Below are 25,684 nucleotides of genomic sequence, written 5' to 3' on the forward strand. Positions count from 1 at the left end.
TTGATAGTAGGAAAAGGAAGAGAAGGAAAAGTAGTAGGTGAATATGGAATGGGGGAAAAGAATAAAAGAGGAAGCTGCCTGGTAGAATTTGGCACAGAGCATAACTTAATCATAGCTAACACTTGGTTCAGAAATTGTGTAAGAATGTTGTATACTTGGAGGAGGCCAGGAGATACTGGAAGGTTTCAGATAGATTACATAATGATAAGACAGAGATTTAGGAACCAGGTTTTAAATTTTAAGACATTTCCAGGGTCAGACGTGGACTCTGACCTCAACTTATTGGTATCTGTAGATTAAAACTGAAACATTTCGGAATTTAAGAAGATGGGACCTGGATAAACTGAAAGAACAAGAGGTTGTAGAGAGTTTCAGGGAGAGCATTAGGGAACAATTGACAATTGGGGGAAAGAAATACAGTAGGAGGAGGATGGGTAGCTTTGAGAGTTAAAATAGTGAAGGCAACAGAAGATCAAGCAGGTAAAAAGACAAGGGCTAGTAGAAATCCTTGGGTAACAGAAGAAATATTGAATTTAATTGATGGAAGGAAAAAACATAAAAATGCAGTAAATGAAGCAGGCAAAAGGGGAATGCAAACGTTACAAAAATTAGGTCGACAGGAAGTGCAAAATGGCTAATCAGGGATGGTGAGAGGACAAATGTAAGGATGTAGACGCATATATCACTTGGGGCAAAATAGATGCTGCCTACAGGAAAATTAAAGAGACCTTTGGAGAAAGGAGAACCGCTTGTATGAGCATCAAGAGCTCAGATGGAAATCAGGTTAAGCAAGGAAGGGGAAGCAGAAAAGTGGTAGGAGTGTACAAAGGGTCTATACAAAGGTAATGTGCTTGAGGACAATGTTATGGAAATGGAAGAGGACGTAGATGAAGATTAAATGGGAGATATGGTACTGCGTGAAGAGTTTGACAGAGTACTGAAAGACCTAAGTCGAAACAAGGCCTCGGGAGTAGACAACATTCCATTAGAACTACTGATAACCTTGGGAGAGCCAGCCCTGACAAAACTCTGCCATCTGGTGAGCAGGATGTATGAGACAGGCGAAAGTCCCTCAGACTTCAGAAGAATAGAATAATTCCAATCCCAAAAAAAGTAGGTGTTGACAGATGTGAAAATTATCGAACTATCAGTTTAATAAGTCACGGCTGCAAAATACTAACACAAATTCTTCAATAAAGATGAATGAAAGAACTGGTAGAAGCCGACTTCAGGGAAGATCAGTTTGGATTCCATAGAAATGTTGGAACACGTGAGGCAATACTGACCCTACGACTTATCTTAGAAAATAGATTAAGGAAAGGAAAACCTACATTTCTAGCATTTGTAGACTTAGAGTTTGTGACAATGTAGACTGGAATACTCTCTTTCAAATTCAGTAGGTGGCAGGGGTTAAATACAGGGAGTGTAAGGCTATTTACAATTTGTACAGAAACCAGATGGCAGTCATAAGCATCGAGGGACACGAAAGGGAAGCAGTGGTTGGGAAGGGAGTGGGACAGGGTTGTAGCCTATCCCCGGTGTTATTCAAACTGTATATTGAGCAATCAGTAAAGGAAACAGAATATTAATTTGGAGTAGGAATTAAAATCCATGGAGAAGAAGTAAAAAAAAAATTTGAAGTTTGCCGATGACATTGTAATTCTGTCAGAGACAGCAAAGGACCTGGAAGAGCACTTGAATGGACAATGTCTTAAAAAGGAGGATAAAAGATGAACATAAGCAAAACCAAAACTAGGATAATGGAATGTAGTCGAATTAAATCAGGTGATGCTGAGGGAATTAAATCAGGAAATGAGACACTTTTAGTAGTAAATGAGTTTTGCTATTTGGGGAGCAAAATAACTGATTATGGTTGCAGTAAAGGGGATATAAAATGTAGACTGGCAATGGCAAGAAAAGCGTTTATGAAGAACAGAAATTTTTTAACATCGAGTATAGATTTAAGTAGTTTCTGAAAGTATTTGTATGGAGTATAGCCATATATGGAAGTGAAACATGGACAATAAATATTTTAGACAAGAAGAGGATAGAAGTTTTTGAAATGTGGTGTTGCAGAAGAACGCTGAAGACTAGGTGGGTAGATCACATAACTAATGAGAAGATACTGAATAGAATTGGGGAGAAGAGGAAATTGTGGCACAACTTGACAAGAAGAATGGATCATTTGGTAGGACATGTTCTGAGGCATCAAGGGATCACCAATTTGGTGTTTGAGGGCAGTGTGGAGGATAAAAATTGCAGAGGGAGACCAAGGGATGAATACACTAACCAGAATCAGAAGGATGTAGGTTGCATTATGTACTGCGAGATGATGAAACTTGCACAGGATAGGGTAGCATAGAGAGCTGTACCAAACCTGCCTATGGACTGAAGAACACAACAAAAACAACAACAACAACAACAGTTATTTCTTAACAAAATTTTAACATGTTTTGGAGAAAGTGAATTTTTGTTGGTATTCAAACTGTGATTGGAGATTGTCTTATCTTTGTCTCTTACATACGTTTCAGGCCACAGCCAACAATTGGTCAGTCTGTGTCACATGATTTGCTGCTCGGACGCTGGAAATTGTCACTCGATCTCTTTGGTCGTGTCTTTATGGAGGATGTAGGGCTTGAACCAGGTTCTGTAGTGTCAGAGCTAGGTGGATTCCCAGTAAAGGAAGCGAAATTTCGTCGTGAAATGGAGAAACTGAGGAATTCTCAGCAGAGAGATCTTACTCTTGGAAAGGTATTGGTGTTAGCTTATTCACTTAATTAATAATCATATATTTAAAAATATTATGTATATTTGACCTTCCTTGCTTAAAAATGTCATGTTATATTTGGGAGTATTAATTAATAGTACAGACATAATCAATCTTGCTACCTGTTTATTTCCCACACTGAAAATGTATTTTCAACTCGTTTTTGTTTTAGATTGAGCGTGATAGAACACAGTTGATAATACAAACACTGAAAGAGCTGAACACGCAGTACAACAATTACCACCGGAGGGCATCCAGCTCTCAGCCACCACTTGCAGTTAATAGAGTGAAAGTCACATTTAAGGATGAACCTGGTGAAGGGTCAGGTGTTGCACGCAGCTTTTATACGGCGATTGCAGAGGTATGTTACATTAAGAAAGACACAATTTTTTAAACTTCACAACGTATACTGTGACACTGAGGTACCTAAAATATTTTTGTAATCATATGTAATGCTTTATTTCAATTCCTGTTATGTGTTCCATTAAGATGTATTTCTGTTTGACATGGTACTCCATTAGTTACTTTCTTATAAATTTGGAATAGCAGCTACAGACCCACAACAATTTTCTTAAAATGGGGATTATCTTGGGACAAATTACTAAGCTTCTTTTGGAATGAAAAATGACCTCCAGGACACTATGCAAAGGCACAAAGTGCTAATAAGCTGAGCTGACAATAAAATATGATTTTGAAGTACATAAGACATATGTAGTCATAGAGTACAAAAATACATCATAATTACACTAAGAAAGATGATTTATGGGTATTAATATGGTGATATTTGTACCCAGGGAGAAATATCTTCTCTCAAAATGTGCCTTTGATCTACGCTGGCTGTCTTACGAAATTTGATGATGTCAGTATTAAAAACTGGCAATAAATGCTAGTGCATGCAATTGCATATAGAAAATATCGTGAAAAAGTACACTCACAACTCAAACTGTGCCTGCTATTGCTGTAGCTTTTATTGTAACAGGTTTTGGGAGAAAAAGATGTGGGCAGTTTCCTTTGCATCAATTCTTACGTTTTATCAGTGACTACTTTGTTGAATGGTAATATACACTCCTGGAAATGGAAAAAAGAACACATTGACACCGGTGTGTCAGACAAACCATACTTTCTCCGGACACTGCGAGAGGGCTGTACAAGCAATGATCACACGCACGGCACAGCGGACACACCAGGAACCGCGGTGTTGGCCGTCGAATAGCGCTAGCTGCGCAGCATTTGTGCACCGCCGCCGTCAGTGTCAGCCAGTTTGCCGTGGCATACAGAGCTCCATCGCAGTCTTTAACACTGGTAGCATGCCGCGACAGTGTGGACGTGAACCGTATGTGCAGTTGACGGACTTTGAGCGAGGGCGTACAGTGGGCATGTGGGAGGCCGGGTGGACGTACCGCCGAATTGCTCAATTCGTGGGGCGTGAGGTCTCCACAGTACATCGATGTTGTCGCCAGTGGTCGGCGGAAGGTGCACGTGCCCGTCGACCTGGGACCGGACCGCAGCGACGCGTGGATGCACGCCAAGACCGTAGGATCCTACGCAGTGCCGTAGGGGACCGCACCGCCACTTCCCAGCAAATTAGGGACACTGTTGCTCCTGGGGTATCGGCGAGGACCATTTGCAACCGTCTCCATGAAGCTGGGCTACGGTCCCGCACACCGTTAGGCCGTCTTCCGCTCACGCCCCAACATCTTGCAGCCCGCCTCCAGTGGTGTCGCGACAGGCGTGAATGGAGGGACGAATGGAGACGTGTCGTCTTCAGCGATGAGAGTCGCTTCTGCCGTGGTGCCAATGATGGTCGTATGCGTGTTTAGCGCCGTGCAGGTGAGCGCCACAATCAGGACTGCATACGACCGAGGCACACAGGGCCAACACCCGGCATCATGGTGTGGGGAGCGATCTCCTACACTGGCCGTACACCTCTGGTGATCGTCGAGGGAACACTGAATAGTGCACGGTACATCCAAACCGTCATCGAACCCATCGTTCTACCATTCCTAGACCGGCAAGGGAACTTGCTGTTCCAACAGGACAATGCACGTCCGCATGTATCCCGTGCCACCCTACGTGCTCTAGAAGGTGTAAGTCAACTTCCCTGGCCAGCAAGATCTCCGAATCTGTCCCCCATTGAGCATGTTTGGGACTGGATGAAGTGTCGTCTTACGCGGTCTGCACGTCCAGCACGAACGCTGGTCCAACTGAGGCGCCAGGTGGAAATGGCATGGCAAGCCGTTCCACAGGACTACATCCAGCATCTCTATGATCGTCTCCATGGGAGAATAGGAGCCTGCATTGCTGCGAAAGGTGGATATACACTGTACTAGTGCCGACATTGTGCATGCTTTGTTGCCTGTGTCTATGTGCCTGTGGTTCTGTCAGTGTGATCATGTGATGTATCTGACCCCAGGAATGTGTCAATAAAGTTTCCCCTTCCTGGGACAATGAATTTATGGTGTTCTTATTTCAATTTCCAGGAGTGTACATAAATTATTCAGTCTAACACAATACTCACAGTATACACCATAAAGTTTCAGCTGTGCTGCAAGTTTCACTGCCCACATATGCAAGTCAAAACAAACTTAGTGAGAGCATTATTGGTGTATGCCAATTATGTACTCTTAGTACAATGTTGTCTGTGCCATTTGCAGCAGGAAGCAGGTTAATGACTTGTACCGAAAATTGGTAATTGTCACAGAAGTTGACGTTTCTAAAAATGTTATTGAATTCTGAAAGATTTTCATAATTCTAAAGTTCTTGGGGGAGAGGGAGGTGAGCGATTTATTAACAGAAAGAAGTGTACTAGTCATTGTATTGCAAATCGCAATGATACTTTGCTACAGAAAAAATTGCTTGCCTGTTGTGTAAAGAAAGCTGAAGTAGTGCACTGAGTTGTAATGATAGATTAACAACCAAAAGGTTTTACATCGAAATACAAACTGAGAAAGTGTCCACTGATCAACCATCAGAGTGGAGACAGTTGTACAACATTGATGGTAATACCACCTTCCCAGATATGTTTAGTGTACACAGATGAAATCATCAAAGAGATTGGCATGGGGAAGACATAAGGATTTAATGAAGCAATCCCATCTCTTATATGAAGTCTTAATGGGTTGTCAGACGAGTAGCGTCATCGTCTCATAGTATTCCTCTTCCAGAGGAGTGAGACTCTGAAGAAGTGTGTCTATGAAACTTGAGGAGCTGGGAAGATTATAATTGACACAGTCCCACTATGCTGTTAACTCGTAGGCAGTCTCATGATGAGCAGCAGGTGTAGTGATGACACGGTCCTATGAGGGTGAGAGATCATAGCCAGTCTATTGTTACCGACACTTGTCACACAAGGCAACAACCATGTGTGGCAGTCACAATAAATAATGCGAAGCAGTGCCCTTGGAGTTGCTAGTTTAAGTGCACATCAGATATGACTCAGGTTGGAGGTGGCACAGCATCTTGGTGGGCAGCAAAGTGGCAGGAGCAGGCACTGTCCAGAGCAGAGACTTCGGGCAGCTGTTGGGTGCTTGGAGCTCGGGATGTAACTGGTTCTCTATGGCAGATCATCAAGTTCAATACACCACTGCAGAAGGATACAAGCATGGTATCACGTGAACATGTGGCCATGCAGATGTAAATTAGTGCCCGTGACTGCAGTGCTGTGTGCTGCAACTTTAGTGTCAACACTTGCATCCCCAGACGTTGTGGCGACTGCTGATTGCTTCGCTGTACGCAGTACCTTGCCTCTTCTGCTTACAAGTAACCTCTTAGGTGAAATGACTGTTCAGTCCTGTCTCTGGCCGTCCTGATTTAGGTTTTCTGTGATTTCTGTAAATTGCTTCAGGGAAATGCTGGTGTGCTTTCTCATACTTCCCGAATCCGATGAAACCTATGACCTCGCAGTTTGGTCTCCTCCCCCAAATCAACCCAACCCAACCTAGGTGAAACAGTGGCCGAAATACGCAGGGGTCAGCCCTACATACTAAACAGGCACTTGTGGCATTTATGTGTGAGAAACATGAGTAAAGAATTACAATTTCCTACAGTTTCATATGAAATAAAGCATATGAATTGGCACAGGAACATACTGTACACCACTTAGAGCTGGCTTTAAATTGGACAAGGACAATGTGACACAGTGGACTTTTGCTGTGATAATGAACATCTCTTGCTCAGCATCTTCCAGCATTGTACGTGGAGGGTTTAGTTGTTTATCTCCGACATGTTATTAGACTGAGAAAGGAATGTGTTTATCTCTTAAGGAAAATTGTAAATGCTGATGGGACTCCTGTTGACTTTGACATGCCATCCAGTACAGCTCTTGAAGAGAAAGTTGACAAAAGTGTATCGGTTCATACTAAGGGCATTGAGAAAATGCAGGTCACCGTGATGACGTGTGTGCTTGCCAATGGAACAAAGATGCAACCCTACATCACCCTGAATTGTAAAACTATGCCAAATGAAAAGCTGGCATGTTGTGTCATATTTCATTGCAATAGAAAAAGATGGATGATCTATAAGCTGGTTATGGATTGGCTCTGTACAGTCTAGAGCTGGAGGCCACATCATCTAGTAAAGAATCAAGGATTGTTGTTCCTTGATGCTTTCAAGTAGTCCAGCAATTGGTTACTTGAAGGTGGTCAAGCTCTGACCACTACCGGGAAGTTGATGAAGCCATGAGTATCTCTAATCGCAATTGCGAAACAGATCCAGCATACTTGAACACATGTATTCAGTACACCAGCTGTGAATGGCTTTAAGAAGTGCTTTGTAACAAATACATAAGATAAAAGTGAACATGATGTACTAGGGAAAGAAATGCAAGACAACCATGATAGTGGCAGTGTCATTACAGATTCTCTCAACAATTCCAGTGACCTACAGATGTCTTTATCTGATATTATTTTCTGTATACCAGTTGTTTTGTCGTCTCCTTCAGTTACTTGTATTAAGAAACAATTTGTAAGCATGTGTACAGGTATACATGCTTTTCTTTAATCCATTTGTTGAACAGTGGTGGGTCGTCTTATATTTGGAGTCATCTTGTATTCAGCTGTCATACAGTTTTTTCGGTATTACTTGGTAAGACTTTGTCATGCCATTGTTACGTGTGTAGTTTTCCCAGTTCTTACTGGGAAGCTCTCTGAGCTGCTGATACAAATGTTATTGTTGCAGTGGCAAAGTGAGTTGATCTGCCATTGTGCTGAATTCTGCAAGCTAGTGCCGAAAAGTCGACTGCAGAAACAGTTAAAAGTATACTACAGTATGGTAGATTTACAATATCTTCCTGTAGTACCTCTAAAGTAATAGGGACTGTTAGTTTTCAAGGAATGCTATAACGTCCCTTTGGTCAGAATACAGGATTTATATGCATGAATTAATTTTGCATACGAACAGTGTTCCTGGACTGAATTAAGTGGTTAGTCCAGTATCATCTCTCCTACATTTGCCCATCGCATGGAGATATGTTTTCCTGTCATACATCTTTACAAAATAATTTTATCTTTTAGTTATTCCATCTTAGGTATTGCTTTTGTATTGTTCTCTGCTCATTACCTTACCCTGTTAGTATGTCACTGTCTTAAATCATTTGTATGGTATTTGTTACAGGCACTGCTAGCAAATGAGAAATTGCCAAACCTAGAGTCTGTTCAAGTTGGCACAAAATATGCACAGTACAATGTTCTTCAGCGCATGAGATCTCGTGATCGAGATGCTGTTAGAAGACATTCACAGGTAAGCTTTCAGCTCATAATTTGTTTGCCACTATGTTCGTTTCAGAAGTGAATCATAATTTATCAGTATTAAAAAAATGAAAATGCAGTAATCATAAAAAGTCATGCACTGGCCAAAAGACACTAATAAACCAAAACACCTGGGTTCCAAAAAAAATCAGGAATGGAAAAAATTCAATTCTGGAAACAAAATAAAACAAGCAAGTAGGGTACATGGGAGCCTTGATCCAAGGATACCAGTAAGTCTTATGACAGTAAAAAATTATGCTTGTAGTCATGAAGGTTAGAGGAGCTGAAGTGCAGCTTTTATTACTATGTTTTCATTATACATTGTAAAAATAGGTGTACAGATTGATAAACACAAAGTGTATTTGAAGTACTGTACCCTCTTTACTCCTCTAATTCATTGTGACTGTGTCACTTTCCTCATTTCTTGGGCATGTATACTCCCATTCTCCTTCAACCGATTTAAGCCCTCTGTCCTCCACTGCTTGCTGCCAGTCCTCCAGTTTGTGCTCCACACCATTTTTTTTTTGTTGGTGCTGCACGAAACGATATCGTCTACAAATAACATGTACCAGTGGGCTTGCTCTCGAATTCCCTTTGACAGGACAAAGATGTAGGGACTAAGACCTGATCCCTGATGAAAGCCAATTCGAACTGAAATCCATCTATCATGCCTGCATTGCTTATTGTCCTTCTTATTTCATTTTTGTACGTTTCTTATGCAAAATTTACATACTGCTCTGACAGTAACTTCTTTCTCGTACATTTTTTCTTGCCGTAGCACTATCATATGCTTCCCAAGATCTACGAAGACCACATGCAATTCCTGATTCTTCTCGCAATGTTTTTCCATAAGCTGGTGGAAAATGAGGATTAAATCTGTTGTTCCTTTTCCATGGGGTTGCCACGAGTTGTGGAAAGTGGGGAATATCAGGAAGTTTCAAACATGTCAGGGAAATTGGGGGGGGGGGGGGGGGGGGGGTGGGGGTGTTCAGTGGAAAAATCTCGTTTTTGTCTACTCTCAGTAGACAAATTGATTTGTTTACTGAGATGTCATGCATCGTTGCTGGCTGGGCACAGCCGAGTACATGAGCTGCTTCCGTACTCCCTCTTTCGTACTGCTTCTTCCTTTTGTACCACTCCCCTCAGCATGCAGTCAGTGCTGCTACCACTTCTTGCTGCTAGACTAGCAGCTGTCAACAAGAGAAAGGGAGGTGTGAGGAGTGCTTTGTGTGGACCTGATTCTCAAAGATTGTTGACACAGTGACCGGAGACAGTGGTCATGTGTACATGAGTTGTATATTAGTGAATGTGTGCATGCTCTCATTTTCTGACAAAGGCTATGACAAAAAAATTAGTTGTGAGAGTGTGATTGTCTTTTCTATGTGTCAACATGGTGTCTGTGACGTGTAAATAGCTGGGCACATGGGTGGACATCCATGACTGGCCAAAACCACAGGCCATTTCTGCGGGTATCTCTAACGGATCGGACCTGCCAATCTGAAGCCCATCATTTTCCACTAATGTGAAAGCCCTGCCCATCAGATCCAGTCTCACTGATATGCCTGCAGGCAAGGTCTGTCCATGTGTGTCGTCATGCAGCAGATTTTCGTGGTTTATCCATGGGCTCAGGACTGCAGTGCTACTCAGCAGGCCAGGGGATATGGGCAATGGATTTCAGGAATTGTGACAATCTCACCACAAGCACGTTTTACAGTGCCGCATTTTATAGACATTTTATTTATTCTATTACATTTTTGGCACTTCGAAAGTAGTTTATGTATTAGAAAATATGGATGCTAAGAGGAAGAAAATTGTGGCATTCACTGGTATTTTGTACGCTATATACTCACGTATATTTCTTGAAAGAAAAACCACACAATACCTCTAAAATAGTAGACATTACACAGTGGGTAATAACCGACAATAACAAACAAAGTAGAACCAGTGTTTTATTTACAGCCACTTATAGTGTTGGTTTACACAACTCTTCCCTGCCTTATACACGTCTTTCAAGGGGCCTCCTTTTTCTGATGTTATTTTTGAAACCAGTGAAGATATTTTAAATCTGTCTTGCAACTCCAATGAAATGCGTATTTTTGTCATGAAGTGTGTTTCGTTTTGTTGAAATAAAATAATATCAGTGGTCGTAATGAAACATATATACGGTATGGCTTGGTTTATCAATCTAAAAACAGTTCATTGCAAAAAATGTTGATGTTAGTACTTCCGTAGTTCTAAACATGTGAGAAAAAAATGTAAGTCCTTACATTTTTTTGCCAATTTATGTCTTTACTTACCATTGAGATCTCAAAATTTGTCCCTCCAGCAGGCCCATAGCTCTTTTGTGGTATGTGTGTGGTGCACATGCATCCCTGAGCCTCTGCAGCCTTTATTCTTTTCCAAGCTGCTTTACCTTCTCTTTTCCTGTCCTTATGTTCCCTTTGCTACTTTATTTCCTTCTCTTGGTGTTCTTCTTTATGTCGGACCAGCCATCTTCATGACTTTGCTCTGTCTTGCTGTTTTCGTTGAGCTGCTTTTCCTCCTAATTTTCGCCCCCACCCCCCTTCCCCTGTGTTGTTTGATCTCCATCTCCAAAATTTGAAACTGTTAGGCGTGAGTGGTACCAGGGCACACATGTGGCACATGAAATGTGTTACTCTCCATCCATTCTACTCTTCCCCAACACAGTTCTGTCTTAGTCCGTGTCGTATGTAAGCAACAAAAGTGAGCGACTTCTGGATATGTGACACTCCGAAGCAGCAACATCGGGCAAAAACCTTGGGTGTCCTGCGTACGAGCGACCATGTCGCGCTACAAGATGGCTGTTTATAGCCACCCAGCTGTTTCTATAAAACAGCATCCCTAACCTGTAGAATACTGTAGCTGGAGATTAAAGCTGTAGAATTAGGTTTACTTAAGAAAACAAAGTGAAAAGGGATGATTTACAAAGGGAGGAATCTGCATGGAGAATTACATAAGTATCGTCAACTACGAAGATCACCGGTTAAGTTCCTCGAGTACACATGAATGAGCAGAGGAGCATTCGACTATCTCATCTATAATCATCTTGTAAGTCTTTCCGCTCCTGGGATTGGAACCACTCCTTACCCTCTCCCTTAAAACCCACATCCTTTTGTCTTGCCCTCTCCTTCCCTCTTTCCTGATGAAGCAACCTTGGGTTGCGAAAGCTTGAAATTTGTGTGTGTGTTTGTGTGTTTTTTATTGTGTGTATCAACATACCATCACTTTCTCATTTGGTAAGTTACAGCATCTTTGTTTTTTATATATATAATCATCAATAAATTAAATGCAAATGTTGTTTTACATGCTCAAGAACTTTTAACAGCCAAGAATGCAAGAAGCACACAGATTGATACCCTTGAACAATGAGTGGCTGTGGTGTAGGGGTAGCATATACAGTTCACAACTAAATGTGAGGAAAAGGTCCTAGGTTCTATTCCCAGTCGTTGTTATATTTTTACTGACTCAGTTACAATTCTGTCAACTAAGTTTTTATGTATACTGTTTACACTGCATTGCTAAGTATATTTGCAAGGTCTTGCCAAAGAACTTGCTCTTCACACCAATCCCAGTATATCACTCACATTTAATTCCTAATAAATTACAACGAACCATGAAAGTTTACAGATATTTGATGTTGCGAACGTAATTCATCAGCAGTCAGTGTTGAGACCAAGCATTTCAATTACTCTAAATAGTCTGTAAAAGTAAAGATTACAAATTTTTTGAAAAGAAGGTCAAACGTTTTGTGTAATGATTTGTCTAAAAGTGCAAAATAAAAAATATTGGGTAAACATTTGGTTTACCTCATTTTCTGATCATGATTTCGAGCATCATTCAAAGGCACATAGAATGTTTCTCTGATCTACTTATTTCTCTTACACAAAAATCATTTCATAAAATATTAGACTGATTTCTTCCAGTTTTGAATTTCAAGTTTTATTCAGAAAGCATTATCTTACTGACTCCTCGTTTGCCTTCCTAACGTACTTGAATCAAAGGAAGCCTTTTTTACATTTAAATACCACACCAATGTATCTTTTTATGTGCAAAATAGCTAGGTCTTGAACAGATGACATTTTTGACACTTCATTTACAGCAGCCTTTTGTGTAATATTTCAATTTTTCTTCAGCTTATTAATTAAGTTTTCATTCATCACCCTGATTACTTTCAAGCAGTTAAATATTTTCATGCCAAACTAGACCTCAATCTGGTCACTTTGATACCCCGTGTACCTGTTTCTCTCCCTTTGTTTGGCTATGAAAATTTGGACAAAACCTCGTGTTGTAAGTTATAGGTAGTCTTGTTTTCACTCTGCTCACGCATTTACAAAAACATGTCTAGTGTTAATCATATGATAAAATAGTCCTTTCTGCATACTGTCATTTCCAAAATTCGTAGTTTCGATATCTTGAACCTTTTATGAGATAGGTAATTAGAGAGATGGATCCTGGGGAGATGTTCTGGGATGGGCCTAAGGATTTGAGTTGTGACTGGACATCCTGCTGGGTTACTGGAATGGGGTCAGTGTGGCAAGGTTTGTAGGTGGAAATATCTGACAGTTGATGGAGTCCTTCCACCAGGTAATCCTTGCAGTTTAAAACAACGGTGGAGCATTTGTCTGCAGGTAGGATCATGAGGCTGAGATCAGTTTTTAGATGGTGGACTGCAGTTCTTTCTGCGGATGTAAGGTTAGTTTGCATGTTGAGGGATTTGGGGAATGATAATGAGGCAAGGTTCGAGGTTACGAAATTCTGGAAAGTTAACAGAGGGGTGGTTTGGTGGTAGTGGGGTGGATTACGGTTGGATAGAGGAGTGAACAGAGCTAGGCAAGGTTCAGTATTGGTCTTTGGTTGAGAGTGATTGATCAAGCTGGTGGCAAAAAAGTGTTTACGCTGTAGGGAGCAGGAGAAGCAGAGAAAGTCTGTCACAAGTTCTGAATGATTGAATTTGGGAGTGGGGCAAAAAGTAAGGCCTTTGGAAAGGAATTTGGAGGAAAGATTCACGACTGTGTTGTGGGTTGTTAGTTTTTCCATCATTCCGTAATCGTACCCTCATCTCCAGCATATCTTCATCTATATACATATTTCACAAGCCACCCTACAGTTCATGCCATCACTAGCCATTCCCTTTCCCATTCCTCTTGAAAAAGGAACAAGGGAAAAATAACTGTCTGTATTACTCCACAAGATGCCTAATTTCTCTTGCCGTTGCAGTTATTGCACAAGGTATAAATTATTGGCTGTAGGATCATTCTTCAGTCAGCTGTGAATGCCAGTTCTCTAAACTTTCTTAGTAGTTTTGCCAAAAAAGATTGCCATCTTCTGTCCAAGGATTTCCATACAAGTATTCTATATGTGGTCTCTATTACTGAAGAGCTACACTTTCCTAGAATTCTCCCAATAAACCAAAGTTGGCTTTTCGCCTTCCATATTACTGACATTACGCACCCATTCCATTTCATGTTAATCTGCAGTGTTATGTCTAGCTAACTAATTAACATGACCGTGTCAACCACTAATACTGTATTCTAACATCTACATTAACCTACATTTTTCTATATGCAGAGCAGGCTGTCATTCATCACACCAAATAGAAATTTAAAGTCATCCTGTATCCTCCTACAGTCATTGACGGTACTTTCCCATACATTACAGCACCATCAGAAAACAGTCTAGATTGCTGCTCACCCTGTCCGCCAGATCGTTTATGTATACAGAGAACAAGAGCAGTTCTCTCTCATTTCTCAGGGACGCGCACGAGTCCACTTTATCTGTAGTGTAATTAAAAGACTGGAAGCTTCTCTTTCCACCATCTTCCAAAACATTGACTGTTACATTGGAAGGCTGGAGGTCAGTGGAAAGGCATGCAAGGCGTGGTCAAAAAGTAATGGGAATTTTTTAATTTTTTTTATGCATCCGATTTTCAAAACATTTATTTTGTCATTATGCATGTTTCTGATTTGTGTTAGCATTTTAATCTGTTTTGAATATTTAGGGGCATTGATCGCATATTAAACAACACAAAATGGGGCGAGGGGGAGGGGGTGTTTCTAAGTTGACAGTGCACCCCCAGGAGGTCAGGTTTGCAGCACACCTAACAATGTGTCACCGAAATATTGTGGCCACCGGAAACTTGATATGGCAGTATACCTGTGGACTGTTCTATCAACTGGTAACACCAGGCGCAACTGAAGAGTTGTGTTCTAGCCCGTTAAATTTCTTGCTCCCGCCACTGTATAGGAAAATTACTGTAGCTGTTGATTGGAGGAGGAAAGTGGTGGTGTTCAAAGGACGAATTAGACATATTCAGCCTTTCTTTGCACATTCTAAAACTTTATTATCCCAGAGGTAAAATATTGGTTATGGTAACTCCTTTTGATTGGAAAACATTTACATGGATTCTTATGTTATTGTGAAGTTGTGAAGACATACTGAAACGTGTGGGTATTTTTTCAGGCTCCTCGATCTTCACTACGCTGTCGTGAGTCGCGACGTTCTCTGTCGTATGATGCTCGTCCATTTTCTGCACCGGGAGCAGAAGGTGCAAGTGGGGGCAATGACCATCTAACACACCATCAGCAGCAGCTTGGTGAGAGACTGTATCCAAAAGTGCATGCCTTGAGGCCATCATTTGCTGGAAAGATTACAGGCATGCTACTTGAACTTACTCCGGCCCAACTTCTCATGCTTCTTGCTTCCGAAGAAGCACTTCGGCACAAAGTGGAAGAAGCAGTTGACTTGATACAAAGTCACAGCCAGGAACAACTTGCTTCAGAGGCACTTCTCGGTAAGCAATATCATGCTTCCAGTAAACAGAGATCAGAATAGCATTAGTGTCTGCTTTAGAAACTGTTCCATACATGTTGTCAAAGTCTAATGCTAAGTATACAATAGGATACTTTTGTTGTTAAAAATGTGAAATTAACCTATTGCTTGGTTTTCAGTGTTCTAGAATCTATTCATGAACAGTTACTAACATCTCTGTAGACTGTTTACTTTGTAATGTAAATAATTCTTTTGCCCAGAATAAAATAAAAGAAAAATACAGTAGCTGTGCCATACTTGGAATTCACAACATATTGAATGATGTATGAGTACAGCATGGGCTTCATTGTGAATATTATTGCTCAGATTGTTCTCTCTGGAGTTCACTATTGCCAGGTGACTGTGAATGTGTGTCTGTCATTATTTTTATTAAGAAACCAGTGTCCTTCAGAAGATAGCGAAATCTGAAAAAAGTGAAGGGGAATTTTTGTCATCACTGCAGTATAAACTCTACAGTCAACATAAAAAATTGATATCTTGATATATTAATATAATTTCACAGTATAACAATTTGATCAACAGCTGAGTAACATCTGAACATTGTATCTTCAAACAGTGAACATTGAAAGGAAATAAATTACAAAAATGTTATCAAAAATTGGAGGAAGCAACTTTGTGGCATCTTGAAGGACATCTTCTTAAGAACTTTGGCAGGTGTAATACCATACAGTTCATGGCCCATACAGGACTAATGATTTCATTCAGTATCTGCTTCCACATGATGAAGAAGTAACACAATGGAAACACACACACACACACACACACACACAGCATAACATATTAAAATAGAATGCCTAGCAAATTTCTACATTACCTTGATTGTAGAAGTGGTCAAAATATAAGTGACAGTGTCAAATGGTCGATATCACAAGACCTGTATCTACAAAAATTTGTTCTGTCAAAGCTCTGATAAGCTGCGGAGTCCCACAAGGCTTGGTATTGGGCCCTCTCCTCTTCCTACTCTTTATCAGTGACCTTCCTCCAAGTCTCCCGAATGCCGGCCGTGGTGGCCGTGCTGTTCTAGGCAGTGGCCATGCGATTCTAGGCACTTCAGTTCAGAAACGCATGACACAGCTTCGAATCCTGCCTCGTGCATGGATGAGTGTGATGTCCTTAGGTTAGTTAGGTTTAAGTAGTTTTAAGTTATAGGGGACTGATGACCTCAGATGTTCAGTCACATAGTGCTCAGAGCCATTTGAACAAAGTCTCCCAAATACTTCTGTTCCGTTGTTTGCAGATGACACAAGCCTCTTTTTCCAGATAGACTCAGCTCTGCAATCAAAGTAGTAACAGAAACAAAGTTTATAGAAGAATTTGAATTTCAAACGAAACAGGAAGGTGTGTGTGTGTGTGTGTGTGTGTGTGTGTGTGTGTGTGTGTGTGTGTGTGTGTGTGTAAGGCCAGTGTATAAAATCTTATCAGTATATTGCATCTTCTTTATATGTATTTTTACTTCCTCTTGTATTTAACTCGCGTTTCAACAGTATCAACTCATGTGCTTTTAGAAAACTTATAGGAATTTGTAAAGAAAACTACACTGGTAACATTAGTTGATAATTTAAAGCCTCAGTTTTCCTTTAATACCGTCCTTGTGATTTGCAATATTCCTTTGGTTTTGTTTCTTTTCATAACAAGATGATGGCCATTATCTACAGATCTACACAGTCACAAAAGACATAATTTTCATTTTTTTCTTTTTCTGCCTAGTGGCTGAGAATATAGAGAAGTGCTGTGAATGAGGGAGTAACACATCCTGCTTCATTTCAGCCCATTTACAGCATCCAGATTATAAAAAAAGATTGAAGTAAACGGCAGAAATCTGTTGTCCATAGAAATAGCCATTGTTTCAAATAGTTGGAAAGAAATACAGCATAATTCAAATTTTATTAGCAGTGTTTGCTATGAACTTCATATTTGTAAGATGTAATTGTGTCATGAAATTTGACTCCTACATCAACAGTCTCATGTTGGCACCATACTGTACTCTTAAATCAGTGCAACATGTATCTTCAGGAGGACAGAAATAATGTAATAGATTACAGCAGCACTCACGCGCGTGCGCGCGCGCACACACACACACACACACACACACACACACACACACACACACACACACACACGATTGTATTAAATACAATTTTACTTTTACTACATATCTCTCGAGCCATTTACACTTAACAGCTGTGTATCTTTTATAACATTGTTTGTTAGTATCATTCTAACTGGGTTTTTCTTATTGAACTTTCTAGATTTAGATGTCTTCAGCCTTTCTGAGCGTGGAAAGAAGCCTTCTAGTGGAACTTCGCGAAATGCAGATGCAGAAGAGGCAGCAGAGGAGAGTGAAGACAATGCGCCGCTTTTCTACAGCCCTGGGAAAAGAGGTTTTTATTCACCTAGACAAGGAAAAGCCAGCTTTGAAAGACAGAATGCTTTCCGGAATGTTGGCAGGTAATTCTGCGTTAACACCGTTGTTTGACTCTTATCAATTATTAGCTCTGTTATTATTTATTATTACTTTTTACCTGATGGAAATTTTTCTTTGAGTAACTATCTAAAGAGTGATGCCATATGCTATTATTGAGTCCACAAGCCCATAATAGCAATTTTTTTTTTGTATCACTGGTAGCGTGAGAATTCTGAAAGCATACCAAAGTCTACCAAGCTTGTTTTACAGTTTTGCCTCGTGATGGTCTCACTGGAGTGAACTGTCAGTCCAGACTCCTATAAACTTTGTTTCTGTTACTAGTTCAATTTGTTTGCCATCAATCTGCATGGAGGTCCATATAGTCAGAATCATTTTGGGATGGGTGGAAGGGCATATGAGCGTCTTGTTTGTGTTTAAAAGTAAATTATTGTAGTAGGTCCATGAGAGAAGTCTTCCAGCTGTGTCATTAATTTCGAGCTTCAGTTGCAGAGCTGACTCTGCCTGGAGAAACAAGTTTGTGTCATCTACAAAGAACACAGGGGTGATGTATTAAGAAGACTTAGAGGAAGGTCACTGATAGAGTGGGAAGAGGATAGCTCCCAATACTGAGCCTTGTGGGATTCCATAGCTTATAAGGGCTATTTTTGAATAAATTTTTGTAGATATTGATCTTGTTATACCGACCATTTGCTTTTGGTTGCTGAGATAGGATTTGAACCAATTATTTGCTGTACCACTGATACACACTATAACATAGTCAGTGAATATACGCATGTGAATTATAAGAAAGATACACGTAAATCATATAAGTGAAAAAGCATCGCAACCTCAGGTTTCATCCCAGAAAGTATTTGTGCTAATGTGGGGATAGTGTCAATCATACTATGTCTACTAGTAAAATATAATATTTAAAAAGCTTTAAAAACCTCTAAAAAGTAAAGAAATAATATGTCTTTTCCGAAAAATACACAAAAAAAGCCTCTAAAAAGTAAAGAAATAATACCTATTGTCCATTTAAGTTTAATATTAGTAATAATATTGTGATCCAAGTAACATCGCGGTGGGGGACTGCTAAGTAAATAAAATAAAAACAGGATGGATCTAAAAATTATAGAGTATGAAATTTAAATACAAGTAAGTGACCTAGACAAAATAGATAAATATCAAAACAATAATTGTAAATCGTTGAGTCGAAGTCTTGATTAATTTACTCTGTATTCACAATATAGACACAATCATCACCGATTGCCACATTTGCTGATGCCCCACATGCCACATACTGTGCATGGCCTCCTAAGATAGGTTAATGCGTAAAACTAAGTTCATAGGTAATTATGTAAAAATATGGTGTAAAATAAATGGGTAGCTCTATTCGTTAACAATTACTGGCTACTTAAAAATGGATTTGTATTAATATTGTATATAATTTGTGTCGTTTTTTATGAACTATGAGACACACTTTTTTCTTCAAAAAATTGCCTCCAAAATTCAGGTGCGTTTGTTACTCGAAATTAATATGAGAGTCTCCAGTGTTTGATCTAATATTCCCGCCAATCTTAAAAATCTCCATATATTCGATTCTGTGGAACCTCTCTCCATCTGGCAACATTGGATTCAACTGGCAGCAGCAGTGCACTGATGCGACGAAACCATTTAAAATGTATATGAGAGTGGAATGGAACAAATGGGTGATGGAAGATAAATGAGACCCAACATGAATTCGTGCCGAAGTGAGCTTTAAAACAACCTACAATCAAACAAGTGTGTCAGGGGATAAAACAGTCTTGGTCTAGCGTAAGTAACACTCTTGGTGGCAGTGAAGGCTGTTTTTTATATATTAAAAGGACAATGAAGAAGAAGAAGAAGAAAAAAAGAAAGTTGAGATGATGATTTTCAGGGATTTTAAAGGCCAGTTCAGTTTTATACAGGAAGAATTTTTTTAGTCTGGCTTAGCAGTCTATTGATAAAAAAAAAGTTATTAAAAATTGCTTAGAAGTTAAGGTGTGTCTTATAATTCATAGCTTCTTATAGTCTGTGAAATGCGGTAATTATTTTGAGGTGTGGATGAGTGTTGCACAGGACTGGAAGAGTGACTCCAAACAGAAGAGATTTATACTTCGCAATAATGAGAGTATGCTGTTCTAGACAGGATGGAGGCAGTTAACTTGGTGTTTTTTAGCTGTCCCCTGATGCGATGATACTTGGATCAAAATATTGCTGCTTACATTAAACTTAAAGGAGCAATTCATATCACTTTTTTACTTTTAGAGGCTTATTACACATACATTTTTTAGTTGATTGAGACAGTACAAATGGATTTCCAAGAGCTTATTTCTTATTGATTGTACATTTTGGTAGGAAATGTGGAGGGCTGTGTTAGTATTTACTTTAGGGCCAGTGGGTTGGAGGTGTTTACTGTTTTAATAACATTTTTGTTACCATTACTATTTTGAGGACAAATGACTGTGGATGCTACCTGTTCGCATAATAGTTCATGGGGATAGTCGATCTCAGTGCTTCGGAAGCAACGAATTGAAATTACATAGAGTAACTGGCACAAGAGTTACAGCTCTCCTTGTGGCAACCAACTTCAACACGGATGCCATTTCGACGGTGGTCAGAACATTAAAGAGAAGGCCAACGAGTTAAAATCAGCCTCATAAATTCCTAGCATTGATTAAGTCTGTAGACACTAACAAGAGATCCATATAATTTTTGTTTTTTGTGTAGTAAACTTTATTAAAGTCTCCTGGTGAAATTTTATTGTTTTGATACCCCTGTTTATGATGATCACAGTTGTGATCTTTGAAGTCAAAAAGAAGCTGAAAGAATAATATGACTCAGTACAAGCACAGAATATGCTACTGAGGAAGTACATAAAGCAACTTAATTTGCAACACAGGTGCGAAAATTACTGAACTATCAGTTTAGTAAGTCACAGTTGCAAAATACTAACATGAATTCTTTACCGACAAATGGAAAAACTGGTAGAAGCCGACCTTGGGGAAGATCTGTTTGGATTCTGAAGAAATGTTAGAAAATGCGAGGCAATACTGACCCTACAACGTGTCTTAGAAGATAGATTAAGGAAAGGCAAACCTATGTTTTTAGCATTTGTAGACTTAGAGAAAGCTTTTGACAATGTCGACTGGAATACTCTCTTTAAAATTCTGAATGTGACAGGGATAAAATACAGGGAGCGAAAGGCTATTTACAATTTGTACAGAGACCAGATGGCAGTTATAAGAGTCAAGGGGCATGAAAGGGAAGCAGTGGTTGAGAAGGGAGCAAGACAGGGTTGTAGCCTATCCCCAATGTTGTTCAATCTGTATATTGAGGAAGCAGTAAAGGAAACAAACGAAAAATTTGGAGTAGGAATTAAAATCCATGGAGAAGAAATCAAGGTTTGCCGATTACATTGTAAATGAATCGGTGAGTGCAGAAACAGCTTCAGTCACAAATTGTAAATTTTTCAGGAGAGAGAAAAAGACTCATAATTCCTCCAAATTATCAAATATTTTAACTCCCCCCCCCCCCCCCCCCCCCCCCCCCCGGTCATAACTTGTATTTATGTTGCTGTGATGCAAAAATTTCCCAATTTCGACTTAAATTAGGCTGAGGAAAATTTAAAATTTGATCCGGACTTGCACTGTTTCTGCACTCAACTAGGTTTTACAGACAGCTGAAAACTTGGAAAAAGGTAATTGTTAATTTAAAGTTAAAGTATTGCAAAGTTATCAGAAAACAGGAATACAACAAAGTAAATCGCTCTTAAACAGATCCTTCTCAACCATTGTATCGTTGTCATGTGCAAAAGTGTGGGCAGGTAAATAGTTAATCATAAAAAACTTTAAAGTTTTTGGGAATATGAATTATTGTCTTCTTGGTGTCTTCCATTTTCTTGATGTTGATTGGAACTTTCCCTGATGGGTAGGCTACAATACTTGAAGGAAAATCAATATCTCTTTTTCAAGGAAGCAGGTTTCAACAGCTGATAGCTGTGCTTTTGTAATCCATCAATGGAAGTGTATGCTACGATTACCCCTTTTTCTTTAGAGTTATTATCGAGTGGGAGCAAACTTGAATTTTCCTTCTTTTGGAACACTCCTCCCTAGACATTCTCTGGCTAATGGGCTTTTTGTGTAATATTCCTTCTACCAATAATCAAAATTTTTTATGTCATGGTGAGTAGCTTGGTGATGTGAAAGTTGTTACTGGACTGAGTACACAACTCTTCATATTCATCAGGAGTATATATATCCGATCATTTTTGCGTATCATCCTCCTGATAGTACCAAAATCTTGATCATTTGGAAGATATGAATGCATTTGAACCGGAAAGTAATGAAAAATTTGTTCAAAACATCCTGTATCTGTAAGAGCAAGGCAAACTCTTATCATGGTGTGATTGCAATTCTGCCTGCAGGTGCCATTGGAAAAGAAATACAGATTTTTAACATTTGATATAATATTAGTGTCAGTGTATTTCAATAGCAGCTGTGTATCTCATTGGCTCCTTTGTGAGCTACAGGATTATTTCAGATGTCATAGTTTTTAGATTTTTTTATCCTAAAAATTTCACCCAAAGTTGCCTCAAGTAAAAAATATCCTGAACTGGGATCGCTGGAAAGGGGAGATTTTGCATAAAATCAAATGAAAGTGTGACTGTGTCTTCACATTCCGCACATAACTTGGCGACAATTTGAAGTTTATTGTAAAATATCTTGGCTCGTATTTTGTGGATAGCAAGTTGAGCCCCTTTAGCTGCATCACCATTAGAGTAGTTCTCGATTTTCACGTAAAGTTCTTCACAGTTTATGCTGGTATGTACCTGTGGATGTCCGAACCGTAATGAAAAGTTGTCATGAAAATATATAAGATAAAACTCATATTTTACTTCCAAATGAGGGTACTTTTCTTTAAAAAAGGAATTTTTAAAAAAAAAAAAAACATCAAGGCAGGCATCAAGATACTAGTTATCTTTGGTGCCATAGTGGGTAATCTTGGTGGGGAATGATGAAATATGCTCATGTATTTTAGAACAAACTTTGGCAGAAATCATGTTCTTCTTGAGATTTTTACCTTGTTTATCTGCAGCTGATTTACCTCTATTAGGAGATCAGTAAGCCTTCGAAACCTCCCCTCAGTAATGCCGTAGAATGAAATAAATGCTTTGTTACATATCATTTTGCTTCCTCCTCCGTATAGTAAGAACACCTTGAACTTTAGAGGTTCTAATGACATTTCTTCAATGTTTTTCTTCATTTCTCCTCGTCTTCTTAGGAGCTGTTTAATAATCAGTTTCACTGCTTGTGGTACTCACGGATATATTGAACATAGAACAGGAAATGTTAAGCATGAGTTTGGAATATGCTGAAAACAATCAACAAAACAATGACTTCGATAAGAGCAGCTGTTTAGGCTGGTAAACACATGGCACTTTCTCAGTAAAAGGGGCAAGACTAGTCATGCGATCTAGCGGTGGGAACAGAAACCACGTCAAATTCTGAGTCATGTCATTTCTGCACTCAGCGTTCGAAAAAGACACCCTGTATCTACAGATCCACTCAACAGACTGACGTGGTTCTTGGACTCAACACACTTCTTGGCTTTCTAAGCATCTTTTTATCGAAAATAATTTTTCGCATTTTTGTAACTGAAGTGGTTCCTGCACTCATCGACTGAATTCTGTCGGAGACAGCAAAGGACCTGGAAGAGCAGCCAAATTGAATGGACAGTGTCTTGAAAGGAGGATGTAAGATGAACACCAACAAAAGCAAAATAAGGATAATGGAATGTGATGCTGAGGGAATTAGATTAGGAAATGAGACACTTAAAGTAGATGAGTTTTGTTATTTGGGAAGCAAAATAAGTAAAGAGGATATAAAATGTAGACTGCCAATGGCAAGGAAAGCGTTTCTGAAGAAGAGACATCTGTTAACGTCAAGTATAGATTTAAGTATCAGGAAGTCGTCTCTGAAAGTATTTGTGTGGAGTGTAGCCATCTATGGAAGTGAAACATGGACAATAAATAGTTTGGACAGGAAGAGAATAGAAATTTTCAAAATGTGGTGTTACAGAAGAATGCTGAAGACTAGATGGGCAGATCACATAACTAATGAGGTGGTACTGAATAGAATTGGGAAGAAGAGAAATTTGTGGCACAACCTGACAAAAAGAAGGGATAGATTGGTAAGACATGTTCTGAAGCAAGGGATCACCAATTTAGTACTGGAGGGAAGAGTGGAGGGTAAAAATTGTAGAGGGAGACAAAGGGATGAATACACTAAGGAGATTCAGAAGGATGTAGGTTGCGGTAGGTACTGGGAGATGAAGAAGCTAGCACAGCACCACCTTCCCTGCCCTCTGGCTCCTACCCCTGTTACCGCCCCCGGTGTAAAACCTGTCCTATGCACCCTCCCACCACCACCTACTCCAGTCCTGTAACCCGGAAGGTGTACACGATCAAAGGCAGAGCCATGTGTGAAACCACCAACATGATTTACCAACTGACCTGCCTACACTGTGACGCTTTCTATGTGGGAATGACGAGCAACAAAGTGTCCATTCGCATGAATGGACACAGGCAGACAGTGTTTGTTGGTAATGAGGATCACTCTGTGGCTAAACATGCCTTGGTGCACGGCCAGCACATCTTGGCACAGTGTTAACACCGTCCGGGTTATCTGGATACTTCCCACCATCAACCTATCCGAACTCCGGAGATGGGAACTTGCCCTTCAATATATCCTCTCTTCTCGTTATCCACCAGGCCTCAATCTCCGCTAATTTCAAGTTGCCGCCACTCATACCTCACCTGTCATTCAACATCATCTTTGCCTCCACACTTCCGCCTTGACCTACATCTCTGCCCGTACTCTTTGCCTTTAAATATGTCCGCTTGTGTCTGTGTATGTATGGATGGATTTGCGTGTATGTGTGTGTGCGTGAGTATATACCTATCCTTTTTTCCCCCTAAGGTAAGTCTTTCGCTCCCGGGATTGGAATGACTCCTTATCCTCTCCCTTACAACCCACATCTTTTCATCTTTCCTTTTCCTTCCCTCTTTCCTGACGAAGCACCCACCGGTTGTGAAAGCTCGAAATTCTGTGTGTGTGTTTGTGTGTTTTATTCATTGTGCCTATCTACCGGCGCTTTCCCGCTTGGTAAGTCTTGGAATCTTTGTTTTTAATATATAATGTATATGAGGGGCCGTTACTTACATCAGCAACAAAATCTGGTAAAATTGTCATGTTCTAAAAAGAAAATACGTCAGCAGTAGCAGAGTTTCATATTGGAACGTGCAGCAATACAAATAACTGAAATGATAACACCAAGTCCCAATGTCTTATTTCGCGTACACCAATTTTTATAACAATGGAAAATAATAAATATAACTCCAATTGAGCTAACAATCCAAGTAGTTTAAAAGACACATTGTTGACTATAAATAATCTCAAAAGATCTCAGCCACATAATTCAAATATTACTAAATTGTTGCTAAAGTAAATACCTGTAATAACGCAAAGTGTGCCTAGTATTCAATAATCAATTAATGGTAGGATTTATTGCTTTTAATTTCCTGTAAGCATACATTTGCTATAAAAAGCATCAACAAATGGTGTAGAATAGTAATAGTAGCAAATTAATAATTTATTGTGTATTTATAAAGAAATTTGTGCTCTGTTCTCAAAATAGGACGCTGGTACTTAATGGGTTAACTGTTTCACACCCAGGAATAAACATCTGCACTGCCTTCTTCAGTTTCACATTTGGGTGATGGTGATCATTCAGTTGCATTGTCAGTAAATTTCTTCTTGTAATGGGTGTAGCAATTCCTGTACCATGAATATGATGCTAATACTGCTACTTGAGGATCAAGATATTTCTGCAATACCT

General features: G+C 39.6%; 1 protein-coding gene across 6 annotated transcripts in view; it reads left to right on the plus strand.

Annotated features, from left to right (window-relative positions):
- The window catches only part of LOC126336313 (E3 ubiquitin-protein ligase UBR5), a 322,944-nt gene that overhangs the window by 267,835 nt on the left and 29,425 nt on the right, over window positions 1-25,684 (plus strand). For all 6 annotated transcript variants that reach the window (XM_049999857.1, XM_049999858.1, XM_049999854.1 and 3 more), the window contains exons 38-42: window positions 2,532-2,751; window positions 2,940-3,128; window positions 8,378-8,503; window positions 14,992-15,322; window positions 17,610-17,808. In XM_049999857.1, the coding sequence (XP_049855814.1) occupies window positions 2,532-2,751; window positions 2,940-3,128; window positions 8,378-8,503; window positions 14,992-15,322; window positions 17,610-17,808 (1,065 nt within the window). The remainder of the gene's footprint in view (window positions 1-2,531; window positions 2,752-2,939; window positions 3,129-8,377; window positions 8,504-14,991; window positions 15,323-17,609; window positions 17,809-25,684) is intronic.

Source organism: Schistocerca gregaria, chromosome 2, assembly GCF_023897955.1.
Source record: "Schistocerca gregaria isolate iqSchGreg1 chromosome 2, iqSchGreg1.2, whole genome shotgun sequence".
NCBI classification, from domain to species: Eukaryota; Metazoa; Arthropoda; class Insecta; order Orthoptera; family Acrididae; genus Schistocerca; species Schistocerca gregaria.